This window comes from Pezoporus flaviventris, unplaced genomic scaffold, assembly GCF_033815535.1.
Source record: "Pezoporus flaviventris isolate CSIRO_AGI_PZ_B2104156 unplaced genomic scaffold, CSIRO_AGI_Pfla_v1 ptg000007l, whole genome shotgun sequence".
Classification (NCBI taxonomy): domain Eukaryota; kingdom Metazoa; phylum Chordata; class Aves; order Psittaciformes; family Psittacidae; genus Pezoporus; species Pezoporus flaviventris.
The window spans coordinates 43032860-43057866 of record NW_026892555.1 but is presented as its reverse complement, the minus strand read 5'-3'; the positions used below and the strand labels follow the sequence as shown (position 1 = coordinate 43057866).

Sequence of the window (25007 nt, the reverse complement as noted above, 5' to 3'; positions counted from 1 at the left end):
AGAGGTTGGTCAAGCATGATTCTTCTGTCATAAATCCATGCTGCTACCAGTCACTTTCTTGTCCTTAATGTGCTTGGAAATGTCAAGTCCTTTCCAGAGACTGAGGTGAGGTTTTACCTCGCCTTCTTCTTGCTCTTCTTGGAAATAAAAGCAATAGTGGCTTTCTCAGAGCCCTCAAGAACCTCACCCAGTTGCCACAAGCTTTCAAAGACAATTGAGTGGCCTTGCGTTGCCATCAGCCGTCCCCCTCAGCACTTGGGGGTGTATTTCCCATTGGGTCCTATGGATTTGATTATGCCAGTCTGCTTCAACATCATCTAACTAGATTTTCTACTGAGGTTGTCTCCCTTGCCCCAGACTGTCCAACTTGTTGCAGGGGCCTTCATCCTGAAGACAAAGCTTACCAAATTCAATTCCAGGTAGACAGTCTTTGACAAGACTAATCTTTGCAAAGAAGTAAATGTTGTTTGTAGTTACTCTTGGTTGTCAATGTATCATCCTCTTACAACGTCTCATACTATAATATAGGTCTGATACACACGTTTTTAAAAATCAAAGCATTTTGGAATCAGAATAGCATGGCAGTAAATATTCTGAATAATTTGTTAATTTCTTCTTTAAGCGTACAGTATTTACTCACCAGTCGCTGCCTCTACAAAACCTAGATACCAAGTGAAATAGCAAGAAGATGCAATGAAATACATTTTGACATTAACACATTCAAATATGTGCCGACAAGCTGGAAGTTCATCAGTCTTGCTTTTGGAAAACACTGGCAAGCACACCAAAAGCTGTTGATGGCCTGCAGAGCATTCAAAAGTGCCCCAAAGGATACAAAGCTCATTGGACTGGCTGCCTAGTGGGTGCCCAGCTATGCACTGGACTGTATGAATTCTGGCAGCAGGCGTCAGCAAGGGAGGTATATGAGGAGCCTGAGGGACGTGAGAGGAGGAATAGGAACATACAGGATATTTCCAGGTACAGACTGAGATATTTGGGCAATGAGTAGCCTGGGCATGCCAGGCCATGTAGGGTGACAGCTGTCGCCACATTTACCTAGCCAAAAAGCTGGTATCTCATTTTAGCCCTGAAAAGAAGCAACACCTTGGTACATTTTCTTTTTCATGTGATTTGGCAGCCAGACAGTGTACAAAACTGTCATCACAGCTGGCACATTGATCTGCAGAGGAGTGGGAGGTGTAGATTAAGCTTTTGGTGATCATGCTACAGCTGACTGATTTGAGGGGCAGCTTGGCCACAAACAGGCATAGTTTAGAGGGAAAACCCGCCTCGCTCAGTCCTCTGTTACCTGCCCTGCAGCAGGAAAGAGGGAGCCAAACAGAAAGCATGAGTAACTTCCCAGGTCTTCATAGCAATGATGATGACAAATGGCTCCAATACCCTGATTTGTGATGGGTTCATAGATTCTAATCAAAAAAAGAAGAATTGTGTAACATACTTTGTATTTTTAGGATTATTGAACAAGGAAGCATAAATCTTTCCCTTTTTATGAAATCCACCTGAAATACCTGAGATACAGTTAAGTGCAATTTGTTTCAATTTACAGTACTAGTATGTTTAAAGTCAAGAATGCTTCTAAGAGCTTTGCTGGACTAAACTCTTAATGAAATGTACACTAAAATTTTGGAAATAATTTAAAACTTAAATTAAAACTTTTTTAAAAGCTTTTTCCTGTATTTACCAACAAAGGAAAATCTATGAAAGAAGAATTCTGTCCTATCAACTGGGCATGTTTAACCTAGATTTAGTTAGACCTAGTGTATGTTAAGTAAATTTGAATTGATTATTAAAGACCTAATTTAGTCACTTCCCTTGTTTGATTAAATGTAATCTGCTCTTCCATGTTCATTTAGTAATAATGGAATGATAACACTGTAAAGTTAATGATTCAGGTGGAATACAAAAAAATGCAGTAGAACAGATGAGGAATTTTTGCATGGAAGAAAGCTTAAGCACACACACTGGGTTTAATTATTTAATTACTTTTTTTTACTAGTTAGAATATATATTTCCACTACAGTTTTCTCTTTTGTGCTTGCTTAGGGCAACATCATTTCTTGACAAGTGATGTTTGAAGTAATCTGCCCCCTTTGAGATTAGTGATATATCCAAGATTATCTTTATCTCACAGCCTTCCCATCATTCTAATCAAACTGAATGATGGAAAGAAGACTTCATTTTTCACTGCATAAATAAATTTTAATTTCTTTGCCTTGAGCTGAAAAAGAAAAACTGTAGACCATCTCTTCTCTCATGTTTTAGCTATTAAGATACTGTTATCTACCAAACAGAAAATTACTAGTTGCAAGTTGCTTTCTTGGTAATGAAGACTAAAAAAATGCTTGAAGAAAAGAGAGGGGATAGGGATCAATAAAATGGCCGCATGTATTTATAGTAAGCAACATAATTTTGTCCTAAATTCTGCACTTTCCAGATGTAACCAGAGTACACCTCTTCCACAAATTAACCTGTTGATGGATTTGTAGGTGGTGGAATTCTGCACCCTAACTGCTAAGTAGTCTTTCATCATCAAAGTAGTGAAATGCAATAGGAAAAGATATTCTGAACACAAGTGAAGACAGAAGGGCAGGATATAAACTTCAAGAGTGTCTAAAAACTTTTTTAGTGTGAGGAGAATATGAAACTCCTTTCAAACTGAGCCAACCGTCTTTCATTCACCCTTACATCCTGCAGAGAGAGACTGATCAGTTACAATGTGCTGGCAACAGGCACTCTCCAAATGTTGTTTTAACAGCCAAAGGAGTCCACTGAAGGAAATAACATTTGTTATTTGGCGTATATTTTCATGCATCGGTCTTAATTCTCTGCAGTTCAGCCAGGGTCTCTTCAAAGTGTACATTTTCGGGTAAAAATTGCTATGGAGTGAATGGCAGCCATCTGTAATGCTGCTCATCTGCATTGTCCCACTTATATCCGGATACTGAACTTTGTTTATGTTCGCTAATCACTGTCTGTCTGTTACAGAACGTGTTCACATATGAAACCCTCTGCGACAGTCTTTAAATATTACTGAATCTCATAAAAGTTAAATTAGCAGTCAGTGTTTGCCGTAGACGATCTAATAATGCAGATGTTAACTTAGCTGTGACTTTAGAAATCACTTAACAAAACCTAAAGGGAAATACATAGTTTAGCAATTGCTTTTGGAAGTCATCTACGAATTTTTTCGCACATCAGGCAAATGAGGAAGATCTTCTATAGATGGATAGCTGTGCTGGTAGCAGGGTGTAAGGCTTTTCTGTAAAGGATCTGTGAAGATTGGCTGGGCTGCCTGATTTTGAATTACCTTATAGCTCACAGGTGCGAAACACAAGCAGCTTTTCCTCCTACAGTGTAATCATCCTCTGCTGACACTGAAGTTTTACGGATTCATTTAAGAAAGGGCATCTTTCTCACATTGAGGGATAATTCCCTTTTCAGAGGGAAATGTGGGTAAGACAACAAAAGCATCCACAGCAATGAGAAATTAAAAAGAAACTTGTGGAGTTTTATTTTGTTGAGAGAATTTAAGGTAGATTTTAGGAGCAAAGCTCCTCTGCATCTGTAAGCTAGTTTGTTACGCTGCAAACTCTTCTTGTTATCATAGCATGTAGAAATCAGATTCAGACTTTACTGCACTAGATGTGCAAACAAAGTAAGGAGAGATGCTTTCTTCAGTGAGATTAAAACAATCTCAGGGATGGATAAATAAGTAAGTGAATGTAGCAGGCATTACAGAAAATGATGGGGATGTAAGCTTATGCAAAGTTTGCAAGGATGAGGTTCTGTTACTACATTGAAAAGACTACAGATATATTAGCTGTAGGCATAAATTTCTAATAGTGCAAATGAATAGAGTGAAACTTGCAGAGGGCTCTGTTTTACTCAGCCTTTTCCCAAAGCAGATAAGTTGACTTAGCAGTGTGATGTAATAAGTGTCTGCTTAATAAATGAGTAAACTTCATAAAAAAAAAAAAAAAAGAGGATTTGGAGTAATCAGTAGGGCGCTACACCCAGATGTAATCTGTGCAAGGTTAAGTGATGCAGTGTAAGAAGCTATGACTATGACAAGATTTGGCGGCTGTTCATACAGATTAAAATATTTATTATTCATATTTTAAATAAACCCCGAATTATTCTGGGCCATGTAGTAGTCAGAACAAAAAGTAATATTTTCTTAACGTTTAAAGAGCAAGGTGTGAGATTCATCTCAGTTAACTTTACTGGCTTTGAGGTTACATGTCTCCTGTAAGCTTGTCGATTTAGGCTTTGTCTGTAGTCACTGAAGAAATATGGGCACCTTCAAAGCACTGTCCGTCCCACCTGTCCCCAAACTGTTTTAAGGTGCCTTTTTCTTTCACTGACATTAGAGAGCGCCCTGATTACCAGCTGACAGTAGACACCTTATTTTTGACATTTAAATTTAGGTGGGTGAATTCTTCTTGTCCGTAATAGCAGACTTGAGTAAAAGCTGGAGGCTTCAGTCCTCTATACAGCAGTCAGACAAACTCTGCTTGTGATTTTGAGCTAGACGTTTCAGCTGATATTCGCAAGATTAGTAGATCTTGTTAACAGTCTGGCTTTTGTACATCTCCCATTTCCTCCTCCAGGAAGTATTACTTTGCAGTGATTACTCTGTAGTAATTTGTGATTAAATGCAAAATAAAATATTGCGGTAGGGTTGTTGTTTATTCAGTTTCAAGTGTTTCTGGGGAAGAAGAAAAGGCCAAGTAAAATTATTTATAGTACAAATGGGTGGGATACTATTACTGCTGTGTAATTTCCAGTAAGTCATTTTTTTAGTCTTCTGCACTACCTTTCTGGCATACCAAAGAGTATCAGGGTACCTTATGAGGCTTTCAGGTTAGAGGTAACATTATACCCGGTATTTTTCTTTCAGGTGTGTTAATGTAGTGACGTTGTTAGTCCCACATCTGGTAGCCTCTGGATATTTCCTTTCCCAGAGCAATCATCAAACCCGACTCTGGATATGTGATGAAAAATATACTATCAGTAGGAAAAGAAAGAAACATGGAATTCTGGCAGCCAGATAGTATCAGTACTGGATCATGTGAAGAATAAAGACACCAGTCCCCATTTCAGCCTCATTCTTTGTGCCAGCTGTTTTTCCTACATGCTCCTTTATTCAAGAGTTTTTGGCTATTAGGCTGTCACAATTTAATTCAATTGCTGCATGAAGTTCTCACTGTTAAGAAGTCTGGATGCCAGGTTCATCCTCCCTGGGTGTCATTTTGTCTGTGCTAGGGAAACCATCAAAGTTTCCATAAATCTGCAGAAGTAAACACGTATGCTCAAAACAAGGAGCTTGTCCTTGTTCATTCTTTTCCCACTAGCTCTGATGTTGCTGATTTTACAGCCTTATTCTGTATTTATGATATGGTTGCCATAGTAATTACTGGCTTGGCCAGCTAGTACCCCTGTTTGTGCTGTTTTTCAGGGTGCTATCTCGTTAGTGTAGCCACAAGTCGAGGTTAACCATCCGCTAGTGCATTGCTTCCTTTTTGCTATTTGTTGTGCCTGGTAATCTCTCATGTTCTTATCTTAGCTACAGTTCAGGCTCAACAATTTGCACACATACCCTCACACCCAGAAGCTAGCCTGGTGAAACTGCTGGTGGAAACACCTCCTTCACCTGCTTGGTCTGACTTACCAGAGACAGTCCTCATGGCCAGTGACAGCTAGACCTTGATGGAGACATCATGCTTAACATTCTGATTTCTGCCAGCCTTTCCCCTGTTAGTAAGGCCACAAAATACACGCATGCGTTCCACCCTGTTGCTGCATCTTCAGGCATCTTGCGCTTGGCTATCCTTGGCTACCTTATAATGGTGACCCAGAGTGGGAAATGCTCATTAACCCTTTTCTCCTGGACTAGAGAGTTACCTGTTTTCTGGTGATTTCTTCCATTCTCTGCCTAGTTTCACCTCTGAGCCCTGTGGAGAAGCTGCCCAGAAAGGGTCAGTTATTATGTACAGGCTGTCTTCCTGGAGATCATCTCCCATTTACCGAGATTACCCTTGTGGCAACTTGACAGTGAAAACTGACTAAATGTGAAGGAGAATTACTGCATTAAAAGGATCTGAGATCTATGCCAGGGTTTTTTTTACTGGTAAGATGCTCTTTTGCCAACTAGAATACAAAAAAGAAAAGTTCAGAGAGGTTGTGTCCTCTACTCACCTGGCTTAATTTGAGACAACACTCTGAAGACAACCTAACAGTATACTACGTCACCTATATAAATTTCCTTTTAATATAAGGAATGCACCTTTCATTTTTTTCCAAATTATTTACTAGGGAACAGCAAGAAGTGGGAAAATGGCTTGTTTAGTGCCTTAGGTAGTTGCTGCTACTGTTGCCTCTCATCTGTATGATGTATCTTCCTCCTACATATGCATGTGGTAGCAGAGAGTTAGAGGTTATTTTTTCCTGAAGTAGAAGAAAGGAAACCCAGTTCATAGGGAAGAATTCCCGACTAAGTAAAACTACTATATTTTGTGTCATTATCTATCTATTATCAGCTTACATTTCCCTTCCATCAGACCATGATGTCATATTGCGGTCCAAGACAGCACCTGCAAACCAAGCAAGTGAAAATACACTGATGAGGATTAGAATTAGATTTCTCTATGCACAAAAAAAATGCATCTCCTTCCATGTACAGATGGCCCTTGATATATCATAAGATATGTCACCATGCTATGTAGTAAAATCTATACAGTAGTTTCTCTGTTTAAGGAAAGGGAAAATTTGCACCCTGAACCTCATGATCTGTTTCTTATTGACAGTTTAGTAGGACATTAGGTAGTACTTAAGATTAAGAGGGATGATTCTTTGAGTTCAGTTTTGAAATAAATCTGAATTTTGAACGTCTGTAGGTTGTTTTTGTCTTTGGCATGGTCCACTGCTTCTGGAAATGCCAGTCTGCAGCAAGCTGATCACACTGCCACAATAACAGAGCTATGCAAACAAGATATTTTGTTTGGGTACAATATGAAGGGTGATGCTGTTCTTGTAGGTAAAACCAGCCCCCATCAGCTTCAGCTTAGCGCAGGACTTTGTCTAAGAGAGACGTAACACATGGTTTGGCAAATATATTTAGAAGACACAAAATATTCTTGGGATCATTTCATTACATGTTCTTTGTTTAAATGTAGCTTGTCTACCCTGACTCCGTTACAATTCTGTTTCTGTAAAATATTTTGCTTCCATACAAATTGCTGAAAAGAATTCTCAAAATGTCAGTATGTGATAAGCACTTAGTATTCATGGGAGCTGCTGAAAAGCCCATCTGCTATGCAAATTAATATCTAAGAGTAATTTCTGAATGGGGATTCATAGAGGCATGGTTCAGAAAAACTATTAGCATATATTTACCTTCCAGTGATTTCCGTAAAATACAGATTTTTACTTGAATACATTTTTACAGTCAGGAGTGATTTCCCAAGCTGAAGTTGTACTCATTACAACTAATATTACACCATATTGTTTGTTTATTAATGGACTTGAATTTTATTTGCTCATTCCTCTACCAAGTTCAATTCTCAGTGATAGAAAATGCACTCATTAGTTCAATTATTCACGAAGCATGTCCTGTGTGATTTCGTTATTCCCCACCATCCTGTGGGATGAGGTGACTTTGTCTCAGGAGCTTTCAGGTGCACTTGTCCCCACTAACTCTTTCTGTCCTGTCCCCTAGTGCATCTTGTGGACATCTGGAATGTGATAGAAGCCTTGCGGGAAAACGCACTGAACAACCTGGACCCCAACATAGAACTGAACGTGGCTCGCCTGGAAGCTGTGATTTCAACTATCTTCTACCAGCTTAACAAACGGATGCCGACAACCCACCAGATCAACGTGGAGCAGTCCATCAGCTTACTGCTCAACTTCTTGCTAGCGGCCTTTGATCCGTAAGTCTGCCTTTCTTTCTTCCTCTCCTGAAATGATTTTACTTGCTCTGGAAATATCTTTGGAAAACAATTGATCAAGCTCAGTTCTGACCAAATAACGAGCGTGTGAATAGTGGTAACTAGGGAGAGAGCCTAAATTAAGGACCTCTGCTTTCGCTTATGCAGAGCCAAATTCAGCACAACTGTGTTTTCATCCAGTTACTCAGACTTGTTCCAGTTTATATCAAAGAAGAATTATCTACAGAAACAAATTTACATCCACTTCTAATTTGCCATGTTATTTATTGACACACCAGTGGCTGACACAACTGCAATGCCTCTGCAGCAGTGCCATGGGTTAATAGCTCATTATTTTGAAGGAGCTCATTTTCCTGCAAGTTCTTGCATCTGTAAGCAGTTTTTTTTCCCTGGCTCATGCCAGTGCAGCATGATTTTGAGACCATGACAGAGATAGGATAAAGACCCGGAGGTGATGAAATTCATGTTGTTTATTACTGCATGGGGCCTATATTACAAAGAGGACAAGTCTGAGGTAGAGCGAGCCACTTATCTTAATGAGTATACTGGGTATACATATTACAGTTTCTGAATACATAGTCATCAACCTGTAGTGCAGTATTTGCCATCCTCAAAACCAAATTACTGGAGATCAGTGTTTAGTCTGACAGATGCTGATGACCTGTGGCCTCTTTATGGCTTGTATTTTCAGTTTTCACCGGCTGAAAACACTGGCCATGACACATTCGAATAAAGGTGCCGCCTTTCTCCTCCTCCCTCTTTCCCATCCTCTCCCTTCATGGCCCCAGTGCTGGGTGTCATTGAGCACCTTTTGGAGCCAGGCCAGCCAGCAGCTCAGTCGCCATGGCAACGGGGAGAAAAGTAGATGTTCCACATGAGGAGGCTGCACTCAACCTCCCCTCCAGCCCCTCTGAGGGGAAGAAATAGAAACCAACCCGTTGTGAAGCCATAGCCTTCAGGAATATTTTTCTCCCTTCAAGGGCAATAAAAGAAGGAACAGGCTATTTATAGCACTGTGGCTGTGACAAGAACACTGAAGGACGATGAAAATGGCCAGATACATGCATGGCTGCATGCTGCAAGCAAACTGCTTCCCAGCCGATAAACACAGCAAAAGACCCAAGACTATGGAAGCAAGACCTGCAATAATGTGCTTGTTTTGTATCTCACTGTAAAGGGGTGAAGATCTCAGCTAGATGTCAAGGCTACTTGCAGCAAAATGGAGGAGAGGAATTTGCTCCCCTGTAGGGAAACAGGGAATGTGCTTAAAGGGGTAAGGTGCTTTCCCTGAAAGCATCCCATGTACTGTCTGCTGTTACCTGTTTCTGGGCTCACATCAGACCCTCCTAGAGGAGAGGAGGCTGTGACCCTCACTCCATTTGCCAAGCAGCAGCTCAGTCTGTCGTGCACTGCACGCAGGGTGCACAGGATGCACTTCCCAGAAGGACAGAGACACCCAAAGGATCCCCAGGAAGAGGCTCACAGCTCTGGGGTTGAGATAGGGACTGGCTGCTTCTCACCCCATCTTGAATGCAGCAAACATCTGGGGTGAGGTTCAGGTGCAGGCTGAAATATCAAAGTTCAGGCTTCATGAAGATGTGTGTCAACTAAATCTCTCTTTACTGTAATAGGAGATAGAGATACAGGTTAAGCATCCAATTCTCGATGTGCCCTAACATTTAGTGTGGTTCAGACTAATAACGTTTTGGTGGTTTATCAACCAGTAGTGGTCCAGATTTCCTTGTTTCTGGGAAACAAAAGAAGTGTGGTGGCTCTGTATATGACAGGAACAGTGAGAGGTGCTGGGGTTAACCAGAGGTGATGTCTCTGCTGCCCATGTTCCCTCCCATCCCCTGCAGTGCAGCAGAAAGGTCCTTCTCTGAAGGCTACAAGTTGGTAGAAGGAAGAACAAGGTATTATCTTGTGATTCCACACTCAGAGGGAAGCAGTGCATTGCATATAGGGGGTGGATCTGTGAGGCAGGATGAAGTCTTTTTCTCATTCTCCCCCCATTTATAGAAACTGGACAGTTAAACTAAATTGCCTGTAGTCTTTTCTGATGAAAAAGGGAGGTTACCAACTGAATGAATAATGCTGAAATCATGACAGTTGCCTCTAAAATAATCCTGTTATCTTCGGTCTGCGTTCACTCTACTTCTTGTGTTTTAAGGAAACAGTTGGCCTGCAGAAGCGCTATACAAATTTCTAGGTTGCTACTGAGGAATTAGTTCTCATTTTTATGAATGAATATTAATATGATCACGTTTGAGTCTATGAATGCAGACAACAAAAAAACCCTGAAAAAAAACCACCAGAACAGCTTTTAAGACCAAAACAGTTGACCAAGACCAAATACCTGTTCAGTATAGACAAGAAGGCTGTTCTAAGTGATCAGAGATGGTTTTGGTGTTTGTGACTACACAGAGCCGTAGCTGTTCCTGCTGTTATGTGGGCAGGTCCAGAAAAGGTTGTGCAGTTTCTCATGACCCATTTGAAATGCAAAGAAAGAGAGTGGACAAATGGATTCTCCTACTTAACGTATATGAAAGGACCATGGGGAAAAGTTAGTGTGTAATTTGTAATCTAATAATCCTACCACTGTCTCATTTATTTAGTTCTAATTAAATATATACTGCCCCATGTGTACCGTGTTTTAAACAAAGCTTCTTCCTTCATTTATAGCCTGCTGAAAAACTGTCAGGTTTCTCTCAGGGAGTATTTCCTTAGGCCTGCAACAAATATGTCTTCTCAGGAGCTAGAACCTGACTAGCAAAACTTAAGAGGAACCACAGTGCAATGCCACGGCATGTGGGCCAGCTTGCCGACTGCCTGTGCTGACCTTTCTTCCCAGTTTTTATACGTATTTTTCACAGCCTTGAGGAGTCATTAGCCTGCTTAATCCTGAAGGCAGGAAAAAGTGGGGAAAAATTATAGTGTGTCAGATTTCACTTGACACTGGGTGTGATGCTCCTTCACGTTAAGCTAAAACTGAAGTGCAGCCTTATAAAACTGCAAGTCAATGCAGTCAGAATGCACAAACAGAAGTGCTGCTCCAAGTAGTTTGCCATTAAGGTGTGAAAGCACCATGTGGCAGAGGACCGTGACAACCAGTGAGCAGAATGAGGTGGTCAGACTTTAAACTGGACAAAACCACACCTGATTTGCATTTTTAACTGCACATTAAAACTGGTCAGTAGCTTTTGCTTCAAGGTCTAAAGTGATTAACTGGCTTTATTAAATAACAGCATGTTTCCTTCACTGGCACGTGAGTACTATAAAAAGATGACAAGTTCAAACCCCTCTGAAAAATTCGTCCCAGGCCAGTGTCAAAGCCAGGGGGCTAGGTGGAACATCAGCCTCATTCAATCAAGCTGTTCCCAAAAAGACTCTTTCTAAACAGACTGTAAAATATTCTGTGCTACATCATCTTCAGCACTGACTCAGTATTGCAGTACAGCTACTCCTGCTGACTCCTCCTGACAAGAAAACAGATGATTTTTCTCTGTCCTCCTGACAAACCTGTCCCATGAATGGACCTGTGAGATCTAGGCTAGGAAACAGACTCAATTTGGCTGGAGGAGCTTGACTTCCACAAAGAGGAAGTACTCACACCCTTGTTTAATCAAATGCACATTTGAATCATACTGAGTTCAATACATGAAGATGTTCTATATCTGTTTTGGCAGTATAACTTCTTTCTCACCCATCCATTCAGAGCTGTAAAGTGTTTAATTCCCTCTCTTCTCCACCTTGGCGGATCACTGAAAGCCATACAGGCCAGGTAGTTTTATGAAGGAAGTCCAGCAAAAAAAAATGTATTTCAGAATTTTGGTCATTATGTATTTTGCTCTCCTAAATGAAAGAATTTTGCTCAATTCCAATAAAATTTCCTCTCTGAAACCCATTTGTGAAAATGGGGCTTTGTAATTGCAGCCTTTGACATTTTGGAATTGGCTCCCCTTTATTCAGGTGGGCAGCGGGAGGCCCACAAGTAACTGAAGAAATTTCATTAGTTTCGGAAAAGATAACTTAAAGCATTGGGGGAGCACCATTCATGCATGGTTAGTGAGAAAAATCATATTTTTTTGATGGCCATTTCATGGGACACATTTGCTGTTTCGAAAAATGTGATATTATTTCTCTATAGCTTTCCCCAACATACGGCTGCCTTGGTATGACTGTTGCTACAGATCCTGATACAGTGTCGTCCATTTGATATCACTCCTTACTGACCAGGAAGGCAGATTTGGGCCCTGAAGCTGGACTTAGCCTTGTATGGTCTTTCGGTTTTATCAGGTAGTCATGGGGCTTCCTTGCTCTGGGGAGAGCCTGTCTCTCTTTGCAGCCGTGCATTTGAAGAGGAAACCTGATCTGCTCTGGTGTTTAAAAGCATATGTTATTTTTTTGCCCTTTTTTTCCCCAAGTAGCAGGAGATAACCTTAAGCCTTGGTCATCATTCCCTTTCCTGAGTACTCCATCCTGTGTTGTTGCTAAGTGCACATCACCTTCAAGGTTTGCTTTTGCCATCATTTATGCTTCTAGTGCTTTTCCGTAGGGATCTGAAGAGTAACCTCAGTAAGAGAGGTGCTGTAAAAAGTCAAAATATTTTCTGGCCTCTCTTACTTCCACCACTAAAATGTATAACTCTTTGCATTAACCAGCCTAAAGCTTATTTCAGGGAGCACTGACTTTAATAGACATCTTCATGCTGCTGTAAGCCAGTGCTTCAGCATTTGCTTTTACACACCAAACCCAATGGGCCCCAGTGATGCCAGTCAAGGGCATCTGTGCTGCTTAGATATAGCTTAGGGCACTTCTGGATCCAGATGATATTGGCAAGCCATAAACCCCATTATCTTGTCTGTTCATCAGTCATGTATATTTATATATATGTATGTGTATATGTGCGCACACACAGAGCCAGATGTATGTATTTGGAGGGCAAATTGAGTTTATACTGGCTCCAGTGATGCTTTTATGAATACGAATGACTGATAAAAAATGCAGTGTCAAAACTAATCAACTCAAATTGAGAGACTGAAGAGATAAATGAAATCTTTTCTTTTTCTATTTGGGTTCCATAACTGTTTGAGTATGGGAAAAGCCAATGGCTCTGGGGTGGAAAGCTGAAGGCCAGTTGATATGTGTCTGCCACTCAAAAATATAATCCTAATAGTAAATGTAACTAAACCTACTGGGAAAAATAATCTAAATCTGAAGCACTTCCACATGGGCTTTATTTTTAACTCTAGTTCTTCTATCACTTCTTAATAACACTGTTGCTTCCACTTAGCATTTGTTTTTCTAAAGTATAGCAACTGTTCTAAAGGCAGGTGAAAGCCTCATGGTGAAACAGTGCAGAAAAGCTCCCAAAGGTCTAAAGGGCAGCACACACAAAAAGAATAAAAGAGACGAAATTCTCAGCCATAGCAGTGCTGGGTCCTGGTTTACACGAATTAGAATCCAGTCAACAAAAATACAGAAGACTGGCAATTTGTATACTGTGGTTTTGATTTTATGAAGCCAGTCAAAGAGAACATAATGTAATGAGAAAGAAAATGCGCATGAAAGGCAGCATTAAAGAACATAATAAAGAGTGAATTTATTTCTTTTTGTCTGTATCTCTAGCTGATTTTCTGACAAAAAAAAACAGAATTTTAAATGAATGTAAAGAATATTTAGAATTAATACTTAGAATCATAGGTTACACTGATGCAGAACTAAATCCAATTCACCAGACTTTAAAGATTATTAGCTAGCCAAGCTTAGGGAACTGAGTCATTTTCTGAAGTCTTGAGTACTTAATGAAGATGGGGTGAAGCATGTAGCATGCTTTAATGTACTGATATGAGTATACCACTAATGGCTATTATGTGCATGTTACTGTATTAGTCTGGTTTGTGGTGAGCAGAGAGGGAAAGTCACAGGCTCTGTGCTTTCCAGAATCAGTTTATATTTTAGTACTGATCTTCTTCATTAGCATTATGAGTGACGATCAATAGAGTAATTTCAGAAACATTGATAAAGAGCTAGATTTCTATATTCTAATGTGTTGCTATTTCCAATGCAGTTTGGCTATCTAAGACAGAATTATATATATATATATATATATATATATATTACCAGGAAGCCTCTTACAAACATAATGTTCCCTGATACAGACTGAAGGTCGCAGAAACTCTACTTCCAAAAAATGACACAAAGCTTTATTATCTGTTCCCATCATTAGCCCTATCAGTAGAATACAGAAGGAGACATGGGTGTCATTTTGCTGAGCTCATAAATACTGGTTGACTGTCTCTTTTTTAAAGCATGATGACGTGTGCTCACTGATGTCATTAAACAGGCATATAAGAGGCTATTAAGTAATGCTAAGGAGATTGGATGACAGACAAAAGTTGCTTCAGTGCAGCTGTGAACTTTTACTGCCTTATAGTAAGACTCTGAGAATTCAAAGAAGAAACTTAATTCACCATTTGGATGCCAAAAAAGGGACATTAAAAAGCAGATGAACTTACAAAAGCATGTTCATTCTCATCTTTGTTAAGGGACTGGACGTAACAGCATTTTTGTTCTGCCATTCCTGTCAACACTGGACTTAATTTTGCCTAAACTGGGAGGATAGGTGTTTTAAGAGCTAAGAGTGCCTTGTGATGTGTGAAGCCATGTATTACTCACTCAGCTTGAGTATGCCAAAGTTTCTATAATGGCAAGTAATCACCGGGGACTGTTCTGACTGTAGAGGGAGAATGAAGATAGCAAGAGGATCAACACAGTTAAGCCATTGAGTGCTTCAGAACAGTTGAAGGAAGAGTTGGCAGCATGTTAAAGGTGAACAGAGCATCCTAAGAGCACATTGAATGGTCTGACCCTTGCAGGGAGAAAAAAAAAAAAGAAGTCTTTTATTTTTACCTGAAAGTGACTGGATTTACAGAAAAAAATAGATCTTTTTACCCCAAGGCATACTCCTGTGTGCATTTGACATTTAACAGCATTACACATTTTAAGCTGAAAAGAGAAATCCAGGCATAACCTCAACTTGAAGAAACCGGGGACTCTTCTGTGTATCACAAGAAATGCCCTTTGCTCATTCTGGATGCAGGTATATTCCCCTTCTTAAAGGTTCTTCGGGGTGCAGGTGTATCATTTAAAAAGCAATTGTCAGGCCTTATTAACAGGTTAAATATGCAGCTTGTTCAGTCATGTGAGTCCTTTGACTTTTGCTCCTAGTGGTGTTGTTTGCAGTCTTTTAGGGACAAAGATACATAGTGCACTTAGGACAGGGACAGCATGAGTGTGATAGGTGCCTTCCAGTGCTACTGTAGCACAAATAGCAGTAATAATCATCACCTTAGTGTATAATGAGGTAAACAGTTTAACACTGAGCTTCATATACATAATAAATCTGTCCTAGATCTTTACCAAACAGTGTACTGATGTGTGTTCCCACAAAACAAACTGATTTTAAAGGTCTTATTTCTTTGTACGTCAATCCGCTTGCAGTGTGCATTACAATATGTGATGTCAATTATATGCATTTTAAAAGGAAAGAGATCCATATTGTAAAATGGATGTATTAAATATGTCTACTCTTTATTTTTGAACAGGGAAGGACATGGTAAAATTTCTGTTTTTGCTGTCAAAATGGCCTTGGCAACTCTTTGTGGAGGAAAAATCATGGACAAATTAAGATGTAAGTCTTTTGGGTGATGCTTTTTACTTGTTAATCATTGTTGTACTTGGAGAAATAACAGCACAGTTAGGAAAAGAGGGAATTAGGATAAGTTGTAGTTTCATGGCTGGGTTTTGGATTTGCACTGTATATATCTCCAAGTAAATCCTGCTAAGTGTTTGGATGAACTTCACACCAGACTTAATATTTTTGAATCCAAATTGCATATATTGAGGTTCTGATTGGTAGGGTTTAGTTTTTTTCTTTGGGATGATTGAATTCAGAGTACAGGTGTCCTGGGTTCAGCAGTAGCAGTCATGTTTCTCCTCCTTGGTAGCTGGTGCAGTGCAGTGTTTTGACTTTCAGCTCGGGAACAGAGCTGATAGAGATGTTTTGGTTTGGCCAAGGACTTTGTGAGCCTCATGCTCTGCCAGGGAAGAGGGGAAGCCGGGAGGAAGCAGAGACAGGACACCTGACCCAAACTGACCAAAGAGCTATTCCATACCACAGCACGTCATGCCCAGGATGTAACTGGGAGTTAGCCGGAAGGGCTGGGAGACTGCAGGGTTGGAGGAGGTATCGGTCGGAGCTTGGTCGGGCTTGGGGGGCGAGTTATCGGTCAGCGGGTGGTGAGGTGTTGTATTCTCTTCCCTTGTTATTTCCTTTATCATTATTATCATTGGTGGTAGCAGTAGTGATTTGTGTTATACCTTAGTTACTAAACTGTTCTTATCTCAACCCGTGGGAGTTGCATTCTTTTGATTCTCCTCTCCGTCCCTCCGAGAGCAGGGGGAGGGCAAGAAAGGGGGGGGGAAGTGAGCGAACGAATTACCTGACTGGGTTTAAACCACGACAACAGGTAAGTGCCTCAAATGTTCAACATCATGAAGCATCATTTAGCAATTTCTTCAGACTTTTTTGATAACGTCTCTTTCATTTCACACTTAGAAGTACAATATATTTATGTGCTATTTATATTTTTTCCCATAGCGTATATATTAATGCCATGTATTTCTGAGAACAGATTCTCATTTCGTAGGATTTATTCCCAATTCCCCAATAGTTAAGGCACAGTTTACTTGTAGCTGCAATGAAAGTCTTTCTGTTTAGTGCTGTGATATCTATAGCTGAAGTCCAGAAAACCATTTTGACTTTTTGAACAAAAGATTGATGTCAGCCTTCAGTTTCCTCTGAGCCCTCTACCACAGCCAAAGAAAACTGGGTTTACAAACTGTTGATTAGACAAGTAAAAATCCCAGATATTAATTTAATCTTCCAGATTTGGTGCCATATTTTAATATATTATTTCTGTGTCAAAACTGAAATACAGACTGGACTTAAATGACAAAGTATAAATTGAACACAGTTCCCTAGGCTCCTTTAAGAATAGGAGTGAAGTCGATCCAGTGAAAAGCTAGAGTACAATGCTGATTTTTCGTGTCAGCAGTCCCAGGGTCTTGTTGTCAGAATTTCCTTTCCACGTTCCTTATGAATGAAGTAGCTGACATGACAGCCTGAAAAATGATAAATGTTCCTTAGTCTATGATCCCCTGATAAGCTTAGGATAAGTTTAAAGAAGAGGAAAAGTGAAGGCTGAGAAACATGCATCTCTGCAGTATTTTTACACATGACAAAAAAGAAAAAAATAGAGAAGAATGAAAAGTAGTGCATTTGAAAGACCTTCAGTGCTTTGTGTCTCCAAAACAATAACTGACTTATTTATCTCATTGTCAAGGTTTGGATTTGGCATGGTAAGCTGGCAGTAGGAAAAAAGCTGATATTGCCTATCTTGTCAAATTAGATCCTTTTTATCTGATTAAATTACTGCCTTATGCCATGCATCAGACTTTGCTTAAAAAAATGACCACACACAATGAAAACAAAACAAAACAAAAAAGTAATATTTTAGTGTCAAAATCAGCTACTTTATCTGTAAATTATTCTTTTTGTTTTCTATTGAGAGGGGTTATAATTCAGGATGCAGTAATAGTGGAGGTTTTCATAAGCAGAACATGTTGTTTAGCACTTGTGATTCAAATGAGATGATACTGAATTCAGACCAGATCTGTAGCTCTCACTGAAGTTGATGTGTCTTTCCCTTGTCTTTTCCCTTTTCAGATATTTTCTCAATGATTTCTGACTCCAGTGGAGTGATGGTTTATGGCAGATACGACATGTTTCTGCGGGAGGTTCTCAAACTGCCCACAGCTGTCTTTGAAGGGCCTTCATTTGGTTATACTGAGCAATCAGCAAAATCCTGTTTCTCACAACAGGTAAATGAAGAGTGAGGATCCTAGACACAGGATCTCAGTCACCCCTCTGAGCAGGCCAAGACTTTCTTCCTCACTTACATATATGTGCATATTCACCCAGGAAATGCATGACTGGGTGGAGGGAATGTACACTTTCCTTATCTCTGGCACATAGGTTAGGTGCCTTCAATTGGAAGCTAGTCTCTTATATGTTCCCCATATAACCATGAATGAAAGAGAGGCTTAGTCAGAAAGTGATTCAGAGCAGCATCTTAACTTGTATGTTCCAAAATTGGCCTGAGGAGACTAACTTCCTAGATTAAGCACCTAAGGTAAATACTTACATTTAGGTGATATAAATACCCCAAGACATGCAAATCCTCTACTTCAGTTACTTGTTATTACTATAAGCACATACAAGACTACATGAGCATATAGTGATATATGACTATATGAGACATATATGAGTAAGTATTCTCCACATAAAGCTCAACTCCTGCTGGAAAATCAAACTACGTGTTTTCCAAGTGATGGTGTATACACATAAGAATTTTAGAAGTGAGACCAAAATTGCCTTAAGCCTTTATTGAAAATGGGAGTCAATAGTGTATTAGAATATCCCAAGTCTCTTACAGATAACATCAGTGAGATAGGGTCTGGAAAGCAATGAATTAATCCTGAAGAAAATACAAGATGTTTTCGCAACTAAGCAGACTGTAGGTGCACTGGGTACAGTATGTTGGCTGCACCTAATATCTAGCACTTCAAAAGATCCCATAATTGGGGCTGGTGAAAGAGAGAAAAGAGAGAATTCCTCTGGCTTTTGCCACACATCACACTATATAATTCCATAAATATAAAGTAAGGGAAGACAGTGAAACTGGGAAAATATTAGAAATAAAGTGGAATTTTACTTCTCTTTATCTTTCACTAGCTGAATGCTGATGAATAAATAAGTTGAATTGAGCAGGAATAGTGTCATTTTCATGCAAAATAGTCTAATATTTTGTTTACCCTCAGTTTCATCACTAATCAATAAGTACTCCAGTGAGCTGAAGGGCATTGTTAAAATTCATCTATGTAATCATCTCATAAATAATTTTAAATGGTAATGTTTGCATATGTGAAACTACTCTTGTTTCACAGAGGAAGTCTTACAACAGCACTTCATCTTATGTTGAAGAATTTACATAGTGAAGTGACTTTTGATAGTTTTATGTTAAAACAATAATAGAGTGCTCTTGCACAGCAAAAGTGCATTCAAGCTTTGCATGTGAAGGAAAAGAAGGTTATCAGGAGTAGTCAACATGGGTTTACCAAGGGGGAATGGAAATCCTGTTGAGCCAATCTGATAGCCTTCTGTGATGGAATGACTGGTTAGGTAGGTGAGGGGAGAGCATTGGATGTTGTCTCCCTTGACTTCACCAAGGATTTTGATGCTGTCTCCTATCACAGCCTCATAAGTAAGCTGAGGAAGTGTGGGTTAGATGAGAGGACAGTGAAATTAATTGAGAACGGGATGAATGGCAGAGCTCAGAGGATTGTGATCAGCAGCACAGAGTCTAGTTGGAGGCCTGTAGCTAGCAGTGTTCCCCAGGAATCAGTACTGGGTCCAGTCTTGTTCAACTTATTCATGAGGGCTGAATGAAGAAACTGAGTGTACCCTCAGCAAGTCTGCTGATAAGACAGAACTGGGAGGAGTGTCTGATACACGAGGAAGCTGTGCTGCCATTCAGTGAGAGCTGGGCAAGCTAGAGAGTTGGGCAGAGAGAAACCTAATGAAGTGTTGGGTCCTGCACCTGGGTCAGGATAACACCATGCACCAGTACAGGTTAGGGGTTGACCTGCTGGAACAGCTCTGCAGAGAAGGACCTGGTAGTCCTGGAGGACAACACGTTAACCATGAGCCAGCAGTGTGCCCTCATGGCCAAGAAGGCCAGTGGTGTCCTGAGGTGCAATTAAGAAGACTGTGGCCAGCAGGTCAAGCAGGGTGATCATGTCCCCCTCTACTCTGCCCTGGTGAGGCCACATCTGGAGTATGGAGTCTGATTCTGGGCTCCCAGTTTAGGAAAGACAAGTAGCTACTAGAGAGGGTCCAGCAGAGGGCAATAAAGGTGATTAGGGTACTGGAGCATCTCTCTTAGGAGGAAAGGCTAAGAGAGCTGGGGCTGTTTAGCCTGTAGAAGAGTCAACTGAGAGGGAATTTTATCGATGCATATGGATATGTTATGGGCAATTGTTAAGAGAATGGAGCCAGACTCTTCAGTGGTGCTCAGCAAAAGGATAAGGAGCAATGAACACAAACTGAAACACAAGTTCCATCTGAATATGAGGAAAAACTCCTTTACTTTGAGGGTGGCAGAGCACTGGAACAGGCTGCCCAGATAGGCTGTGGAGTCTCCCTTTCTGGAGATAGTAAAAAATCACCTGGACTCCATCCTGTGCTTTAGCAGGGGGGCTGGACAAGATCATCTCCAGACATCCCTTCCAACCACAACCATTCTGTCAGGGATTCCATGCGTGTTGGACATGGTATCATTAAAGATTGTAAAAGCAATTTCTTTTCTTGAAATAGTGTCATTCAGGCCTCATTTTCTGTCTAAGCAGCCATCAGAAATGGCAGTTTCATTGACATTGCATCCAGATGAATGGACCAGATGTACTAAGGTACCTTAAGAAACAAAGTCTCCAAACAGGCATCAGGTGGTTTACTCCACTGTCTCCACTTAAAGCTAACACGAGTTAGGTCTCTGACTGATGTAGGTACACAGCAGATTTAGAAAGCTGCTGTTTTGCATCTCTAGGCAGCCAGGTACTCTTGTAAAACTAGTCTAATATTTCACTTAAATTGACTTTACATAATTCTCGTTACATCCTCAGTAGCAGTGAACCAGAGTTTTGAAATGAGACTCAACATATCCCTATGGCTCTATGATAAATTATATTTACAGTCGTAGTCACACAGTAGACTGTTCTTTTACTCTCTCTTATTATTTCACTTAGCATTATCAGAAGTTAATACCTTGGGATGAGTTTGGCTGTCTCTCTGTTGTTCTCAGTATGGAACTCACTTTTGCTTACCTTTCAGCCCCCTGATACATGGCTTCTTCAGTTTAAGGGGAGGAAAAAGATTCTTGGAATGATCTGCTCACAGTGTCAGATCCATTTCAGTTTGCATCTGAAAGGACTTTACCTGTTGCAGAAATGTTTTATTATTCCCCATTATGCTGGTTTACGTGATCAAACCCTGTATCTTCCTCCATCTCTGAAGCACTGCTAGGTTGAATGGCTGTTCAAAATGGAAACAACAGTGCTTCCTTATCAGCAAATTTATGGAACAGAGTTGCCAGAGCAAGTGAATTAATGTTTCAGAATACAAATCTGTGGCTCAGAAAGGAGTTTCATTGCCACCACTTTCGCCATAGGTAGGATTAATGTGATGTTATGCGGTATTTGTGTTAATATCTGATGTTATTATTGTAAAAAAAAAAAATTATTACTTCTCTTTTTTTATCCCAAACTGAAAAGATAGACACTAACTTCATTTTCTTAGCACTTGGCTAAGTGTTATTCCACAAACGTAGACTCCATCTGCATGTAGCGTATATTTAGAAACAGCTTTCAGTTTCAACTTTCCCAGCAGCTGAAAAAAAACTGCAGGAGGAAAATATGCCATGTAAAATGTATGGAAATTTCTCTGCTGGTGTCCTTTTAGGGGTATGGTTCTCTCTAATACATAAAATCAGTGACCACCAGAAGGATTCACCCATAAAGCTGTCAGTGAAGCTAAGTTGCTTTACTTGGTGCAGATCAGGATTTAAATTATAGCAGCGCTCAAAAGCCTACTGCACTGTGGAAGAGCTGTTCTTGTCTCCCCTCTATTTTTGTATGTTTAGACCGGTTGTGTGTTTGCTGCCAACTTATCCACCTTCAAGCACAGAGGGAAGACTTAGGGATACTCAGCTCTGCATACGAGTCACCAGAGGACCCTTCTTTTCCTACACTTCATTCTGCTTTTTCTCCTCCCATTCTCATTTCTGATGCAGACAGCACAGACGTTTGCTGGGGGCATTGGTCAGCAAAGCCAGGACAAATTTCATAGACAGTCTCCAAAACAAAGATCATAGAATCATAGAATCATAGAATAGTTAGGGTTGAAAAGGACCTTAAGATCATCAAGTTCCAACCCCCCTGCCATGGGCAGGGACACTTCACACTAAACCATATCACCCAAGGCCTCGTCCAACCTGGTCTTGAACACCACCAGAGATGGAGCATTCACAACCTCCCTGGGCAACCTATTCCAGTGCCTCACCACCCTAACAGGAAAGAATTTCTTCCTTATATCAAATCTAAACTTCCCCTGTTTAAGTTTTAACCCGTTACCCCTTGTCCTATCACTACAGTCCCTAATGAAGAGTCCCTCCCCAGCATCCCTATAGGCCCCCTTCAGATCCTGGAAGGCTGCTATGAGGTCTCCATGCAGCCTTCTCTTCTCCAGGCTGAACAGCCCCAACTTCCTCAGCCTATCTTCATACAGGAGGTGCTCCAGTCCCCTGATCATCCTCGTGGCCCTCCCCTGGACTTGTTCCAACAGTTCCATGTCCTTTTTATGTTGAGGACACCAGAACTGCACACAATACTCCAGGTATTCTTTCCTGTGGGCTGAAGCTTACAGCGTAGGATGCCTCTTTGGGAAGCGATTATCCACTCCCCATGGGTGGGATGATCATTCATACAACAAGCAGGTGGTAGCTGTCTGATTGGACTTTCATACTGCAGGTATTGTGGGAAAAGAGAGTATTTCAGTGAGATTCAGAGCTCATATTCTGGCTATTTCTGTTCATTAAAGAGTCAAGACCATTTTCACAACTAGCCTGAATATTTTCTCTTCTCCTGGGACAAATATCTTTATATATTTCCCAGTATTTTGCAATATTTCTGCCCTAAGACTGTTAAAAATTGAGGTGTTTTGCATTGATCACTCAGTGTGTAAGAGAAATACTGATTTTCTTTACATCTGGTGGCAATTGTATATAAATACAGCACAGACACTCCATCTGGAAATCTCAGCTCTTAGAAGCATTCTGAAACATACTGAGATGATACATGCCACTGCATAGCTGCTGTTTTGCTTCCTCATGGGGTAGCCACAGTTCTCTAGCAAGTTAAAGCAGTAGCTTATGCAGTAGGATATGGAAATTTAGCAATCCCTTTGGATATGGGGATGCTACTTAAATATGCATGTTTATAAATTACATCGTCACACATTCTCAACAGGGCTCAATATTTTTGCATCTTAATTTTATTTTAAAGGAACGCTCAGTTGCTGATTTCTTAAGGACTCTCTGTCCTTGACAACGCAGTAGGTCTGTACTTTAGTAAACACTTAGGTAATCCATATACTTCATAGGAAAGAGCAGGTATTTACGGTTGAGGTATCTCAGGCCTATAGCTCTGAAAAAACCCAAATGAACTAAGATTTGTGATGACTTTTTCCAGACACCTCAGAAACTTAAGGCCATAGATTACATTTTTAAAATCAACAGGGATATTTTAGAGTTTAAATCTCTTTGAAAGGTAAAAGGGATCTTGGAGTGCTTACAGGTGTGGAGTGTTAAGGAACAGTTGCAGTCCCTCCATGTATGCAAATACAACATGCCGCGATCAGACCTCACGTATTTAGTTATAGTTTATACTGTAACTACTATAGTTTAGTTATATATTATAGTTGCCATCACTCAACAGACAAGCATAGTTTCTTAAATTACAGTAACACAGTTGCCAGTGATGATCTGTCCTTACCCTATATTTGGTTTGAAATTGTACACCCTTGTCATTATTTTCTTTCATTTTCTTTGTTGGAGAACCATCAGTCATTCTCCTCGGTGACTTTTCATATGAAAATTGGTAGTATATAGTGTTACTCTACATGCGCTTGTACACATTATGTGGTAACTGAAAACACATGAAAACATGAGGAGCTGAATGCCAACCTTATTCAAAAAGCATCTTCAGGCATTGATTTTAGAACACAGTCTTGAAGTGAGTGGGAGCTAGGTGTATCTAACCCATTCATCAGCAATATACATTTTAACTACTAAAAATAGTCCAAGAAAGATTTGCTGGTACCTCTTGTTCTTTTTAGTAAGCCAGGGCTAGAAGCCCACTCTGTCTGAAACTCCTTTCCAAATGTTTCTGTAAGGACAAGATAAAATCATTTTGATATGTCTAATTATTGATTTTTTTTATGTTTATTTGCTTGTTTGAACAGAAAAAAGTCACATTAAACACTTTCTTGGATACTCTCATGTCTGATCCCCCACCACAGTGTCTAGTGTGGTTACCACTTCTGCATCGACTGGCAAATGTTGAAAATGGTAAGTAAGAGCTGCTGCCAAAAAACAGTTACAAGAATAAACTTCTGTGTGATATTTTTCTCACTCTGTAGATGGTTTTGCAGGAGCTACTGTGCTGAGTTCATTGACTCCATGTGCTCTTCTTACAGTCACTAGTGAAGTATTTTAAGAATCCTGTTGGTCATTCAGCCAGAAATTTGGTTTCATTTCAGGAAATTATCCTGACCATGTCCTCTCCTCCTGTGCTCTGGATAAGCAAAGAGTAATAGGACCTGGTCCATTCACATACTTACATTCAATAAACTGTCAAGGCCACAACTTTTATTAGCTATGACATATGGCAGCAGAGAAGGAACAGCTTGGCAATTTCTGTTCATGCAGTATTCTTGGCAGCAGATGTCCAGTGCAGTGCAAAATACCAGCCAGAAGGTCCTTATGAGGGATCTCCTCCAAAGTCTTCACAGTCAGACAATATATTCTTAAAAGGAAATTCTGGATTTGTCCTTATCCTTTGCTTGTGTGGAAGATGAGGTTTTAACTTGGAGATGCCTCTTGCTCCTCAAGGGTTGTCTTACCCCAAAAGGAGCAGACCACAGATTAGAAGACATGTCCCTGGGCAATAATATCTTTCTCAGCCTTCCAGCTCTGAGCACCTGAGTAAAAGTTTGCAGACTCATAGATGTAGTCCTCCAGCCAAACCCCTCATACAGTGCTTTTGTAGAAGGTGCTGCCACACTGAAAGTGCAGAGGCAGA

General features: G+C 40.2%; 1 protein-coding gene and 1 long non-coding RNA gene across 27 annotated transcripts in view; one reads left to right on the top strand and one right to left on the bottom strand.

Moving 5' to 3' along the window:
• The window catches only part of DTNA (dystrobrevin alpha), a 230824-nt gene that overhangs the window by 149542 nt on the left and 56275 nt on the right, over positions 1-25007 (top strand). For all 26 annotated transcript variants that reach the window (XM_061448537.1, XM_061448530.1, XM_061448534.1 and 23 more), the window contains 4 exons: positions 7739-7952; positions 15578-15663; positions 17761-17915; positions 24169-24274. In XM_061448537.1, the coding sequence (XP_061304521.1) occupies positions 7739-7952; positions 15578-15663; positions 17761-17915; positions 24169-24274 (561 nt within the window). The remainder of the gene's footprint in view (positions 1-7738; positions 7953-15577; positions 15664-17760; positions 17916-24168; positions 24275-25007) is intronic.
• On the bottom strand, positions 20976-24118 carry LOC133266876 (uncharacterized). Its single transcript, XR_009742549.1, has 3 exons — positions 24027-24118; positions 23700-23852; positions 20976-21087 (listed from the first exon to the last, which is right to left on the bottom strand). It is a non-coding gene; the product is annotated as an uncharacterized LOC133266876 (long non-coding RNA).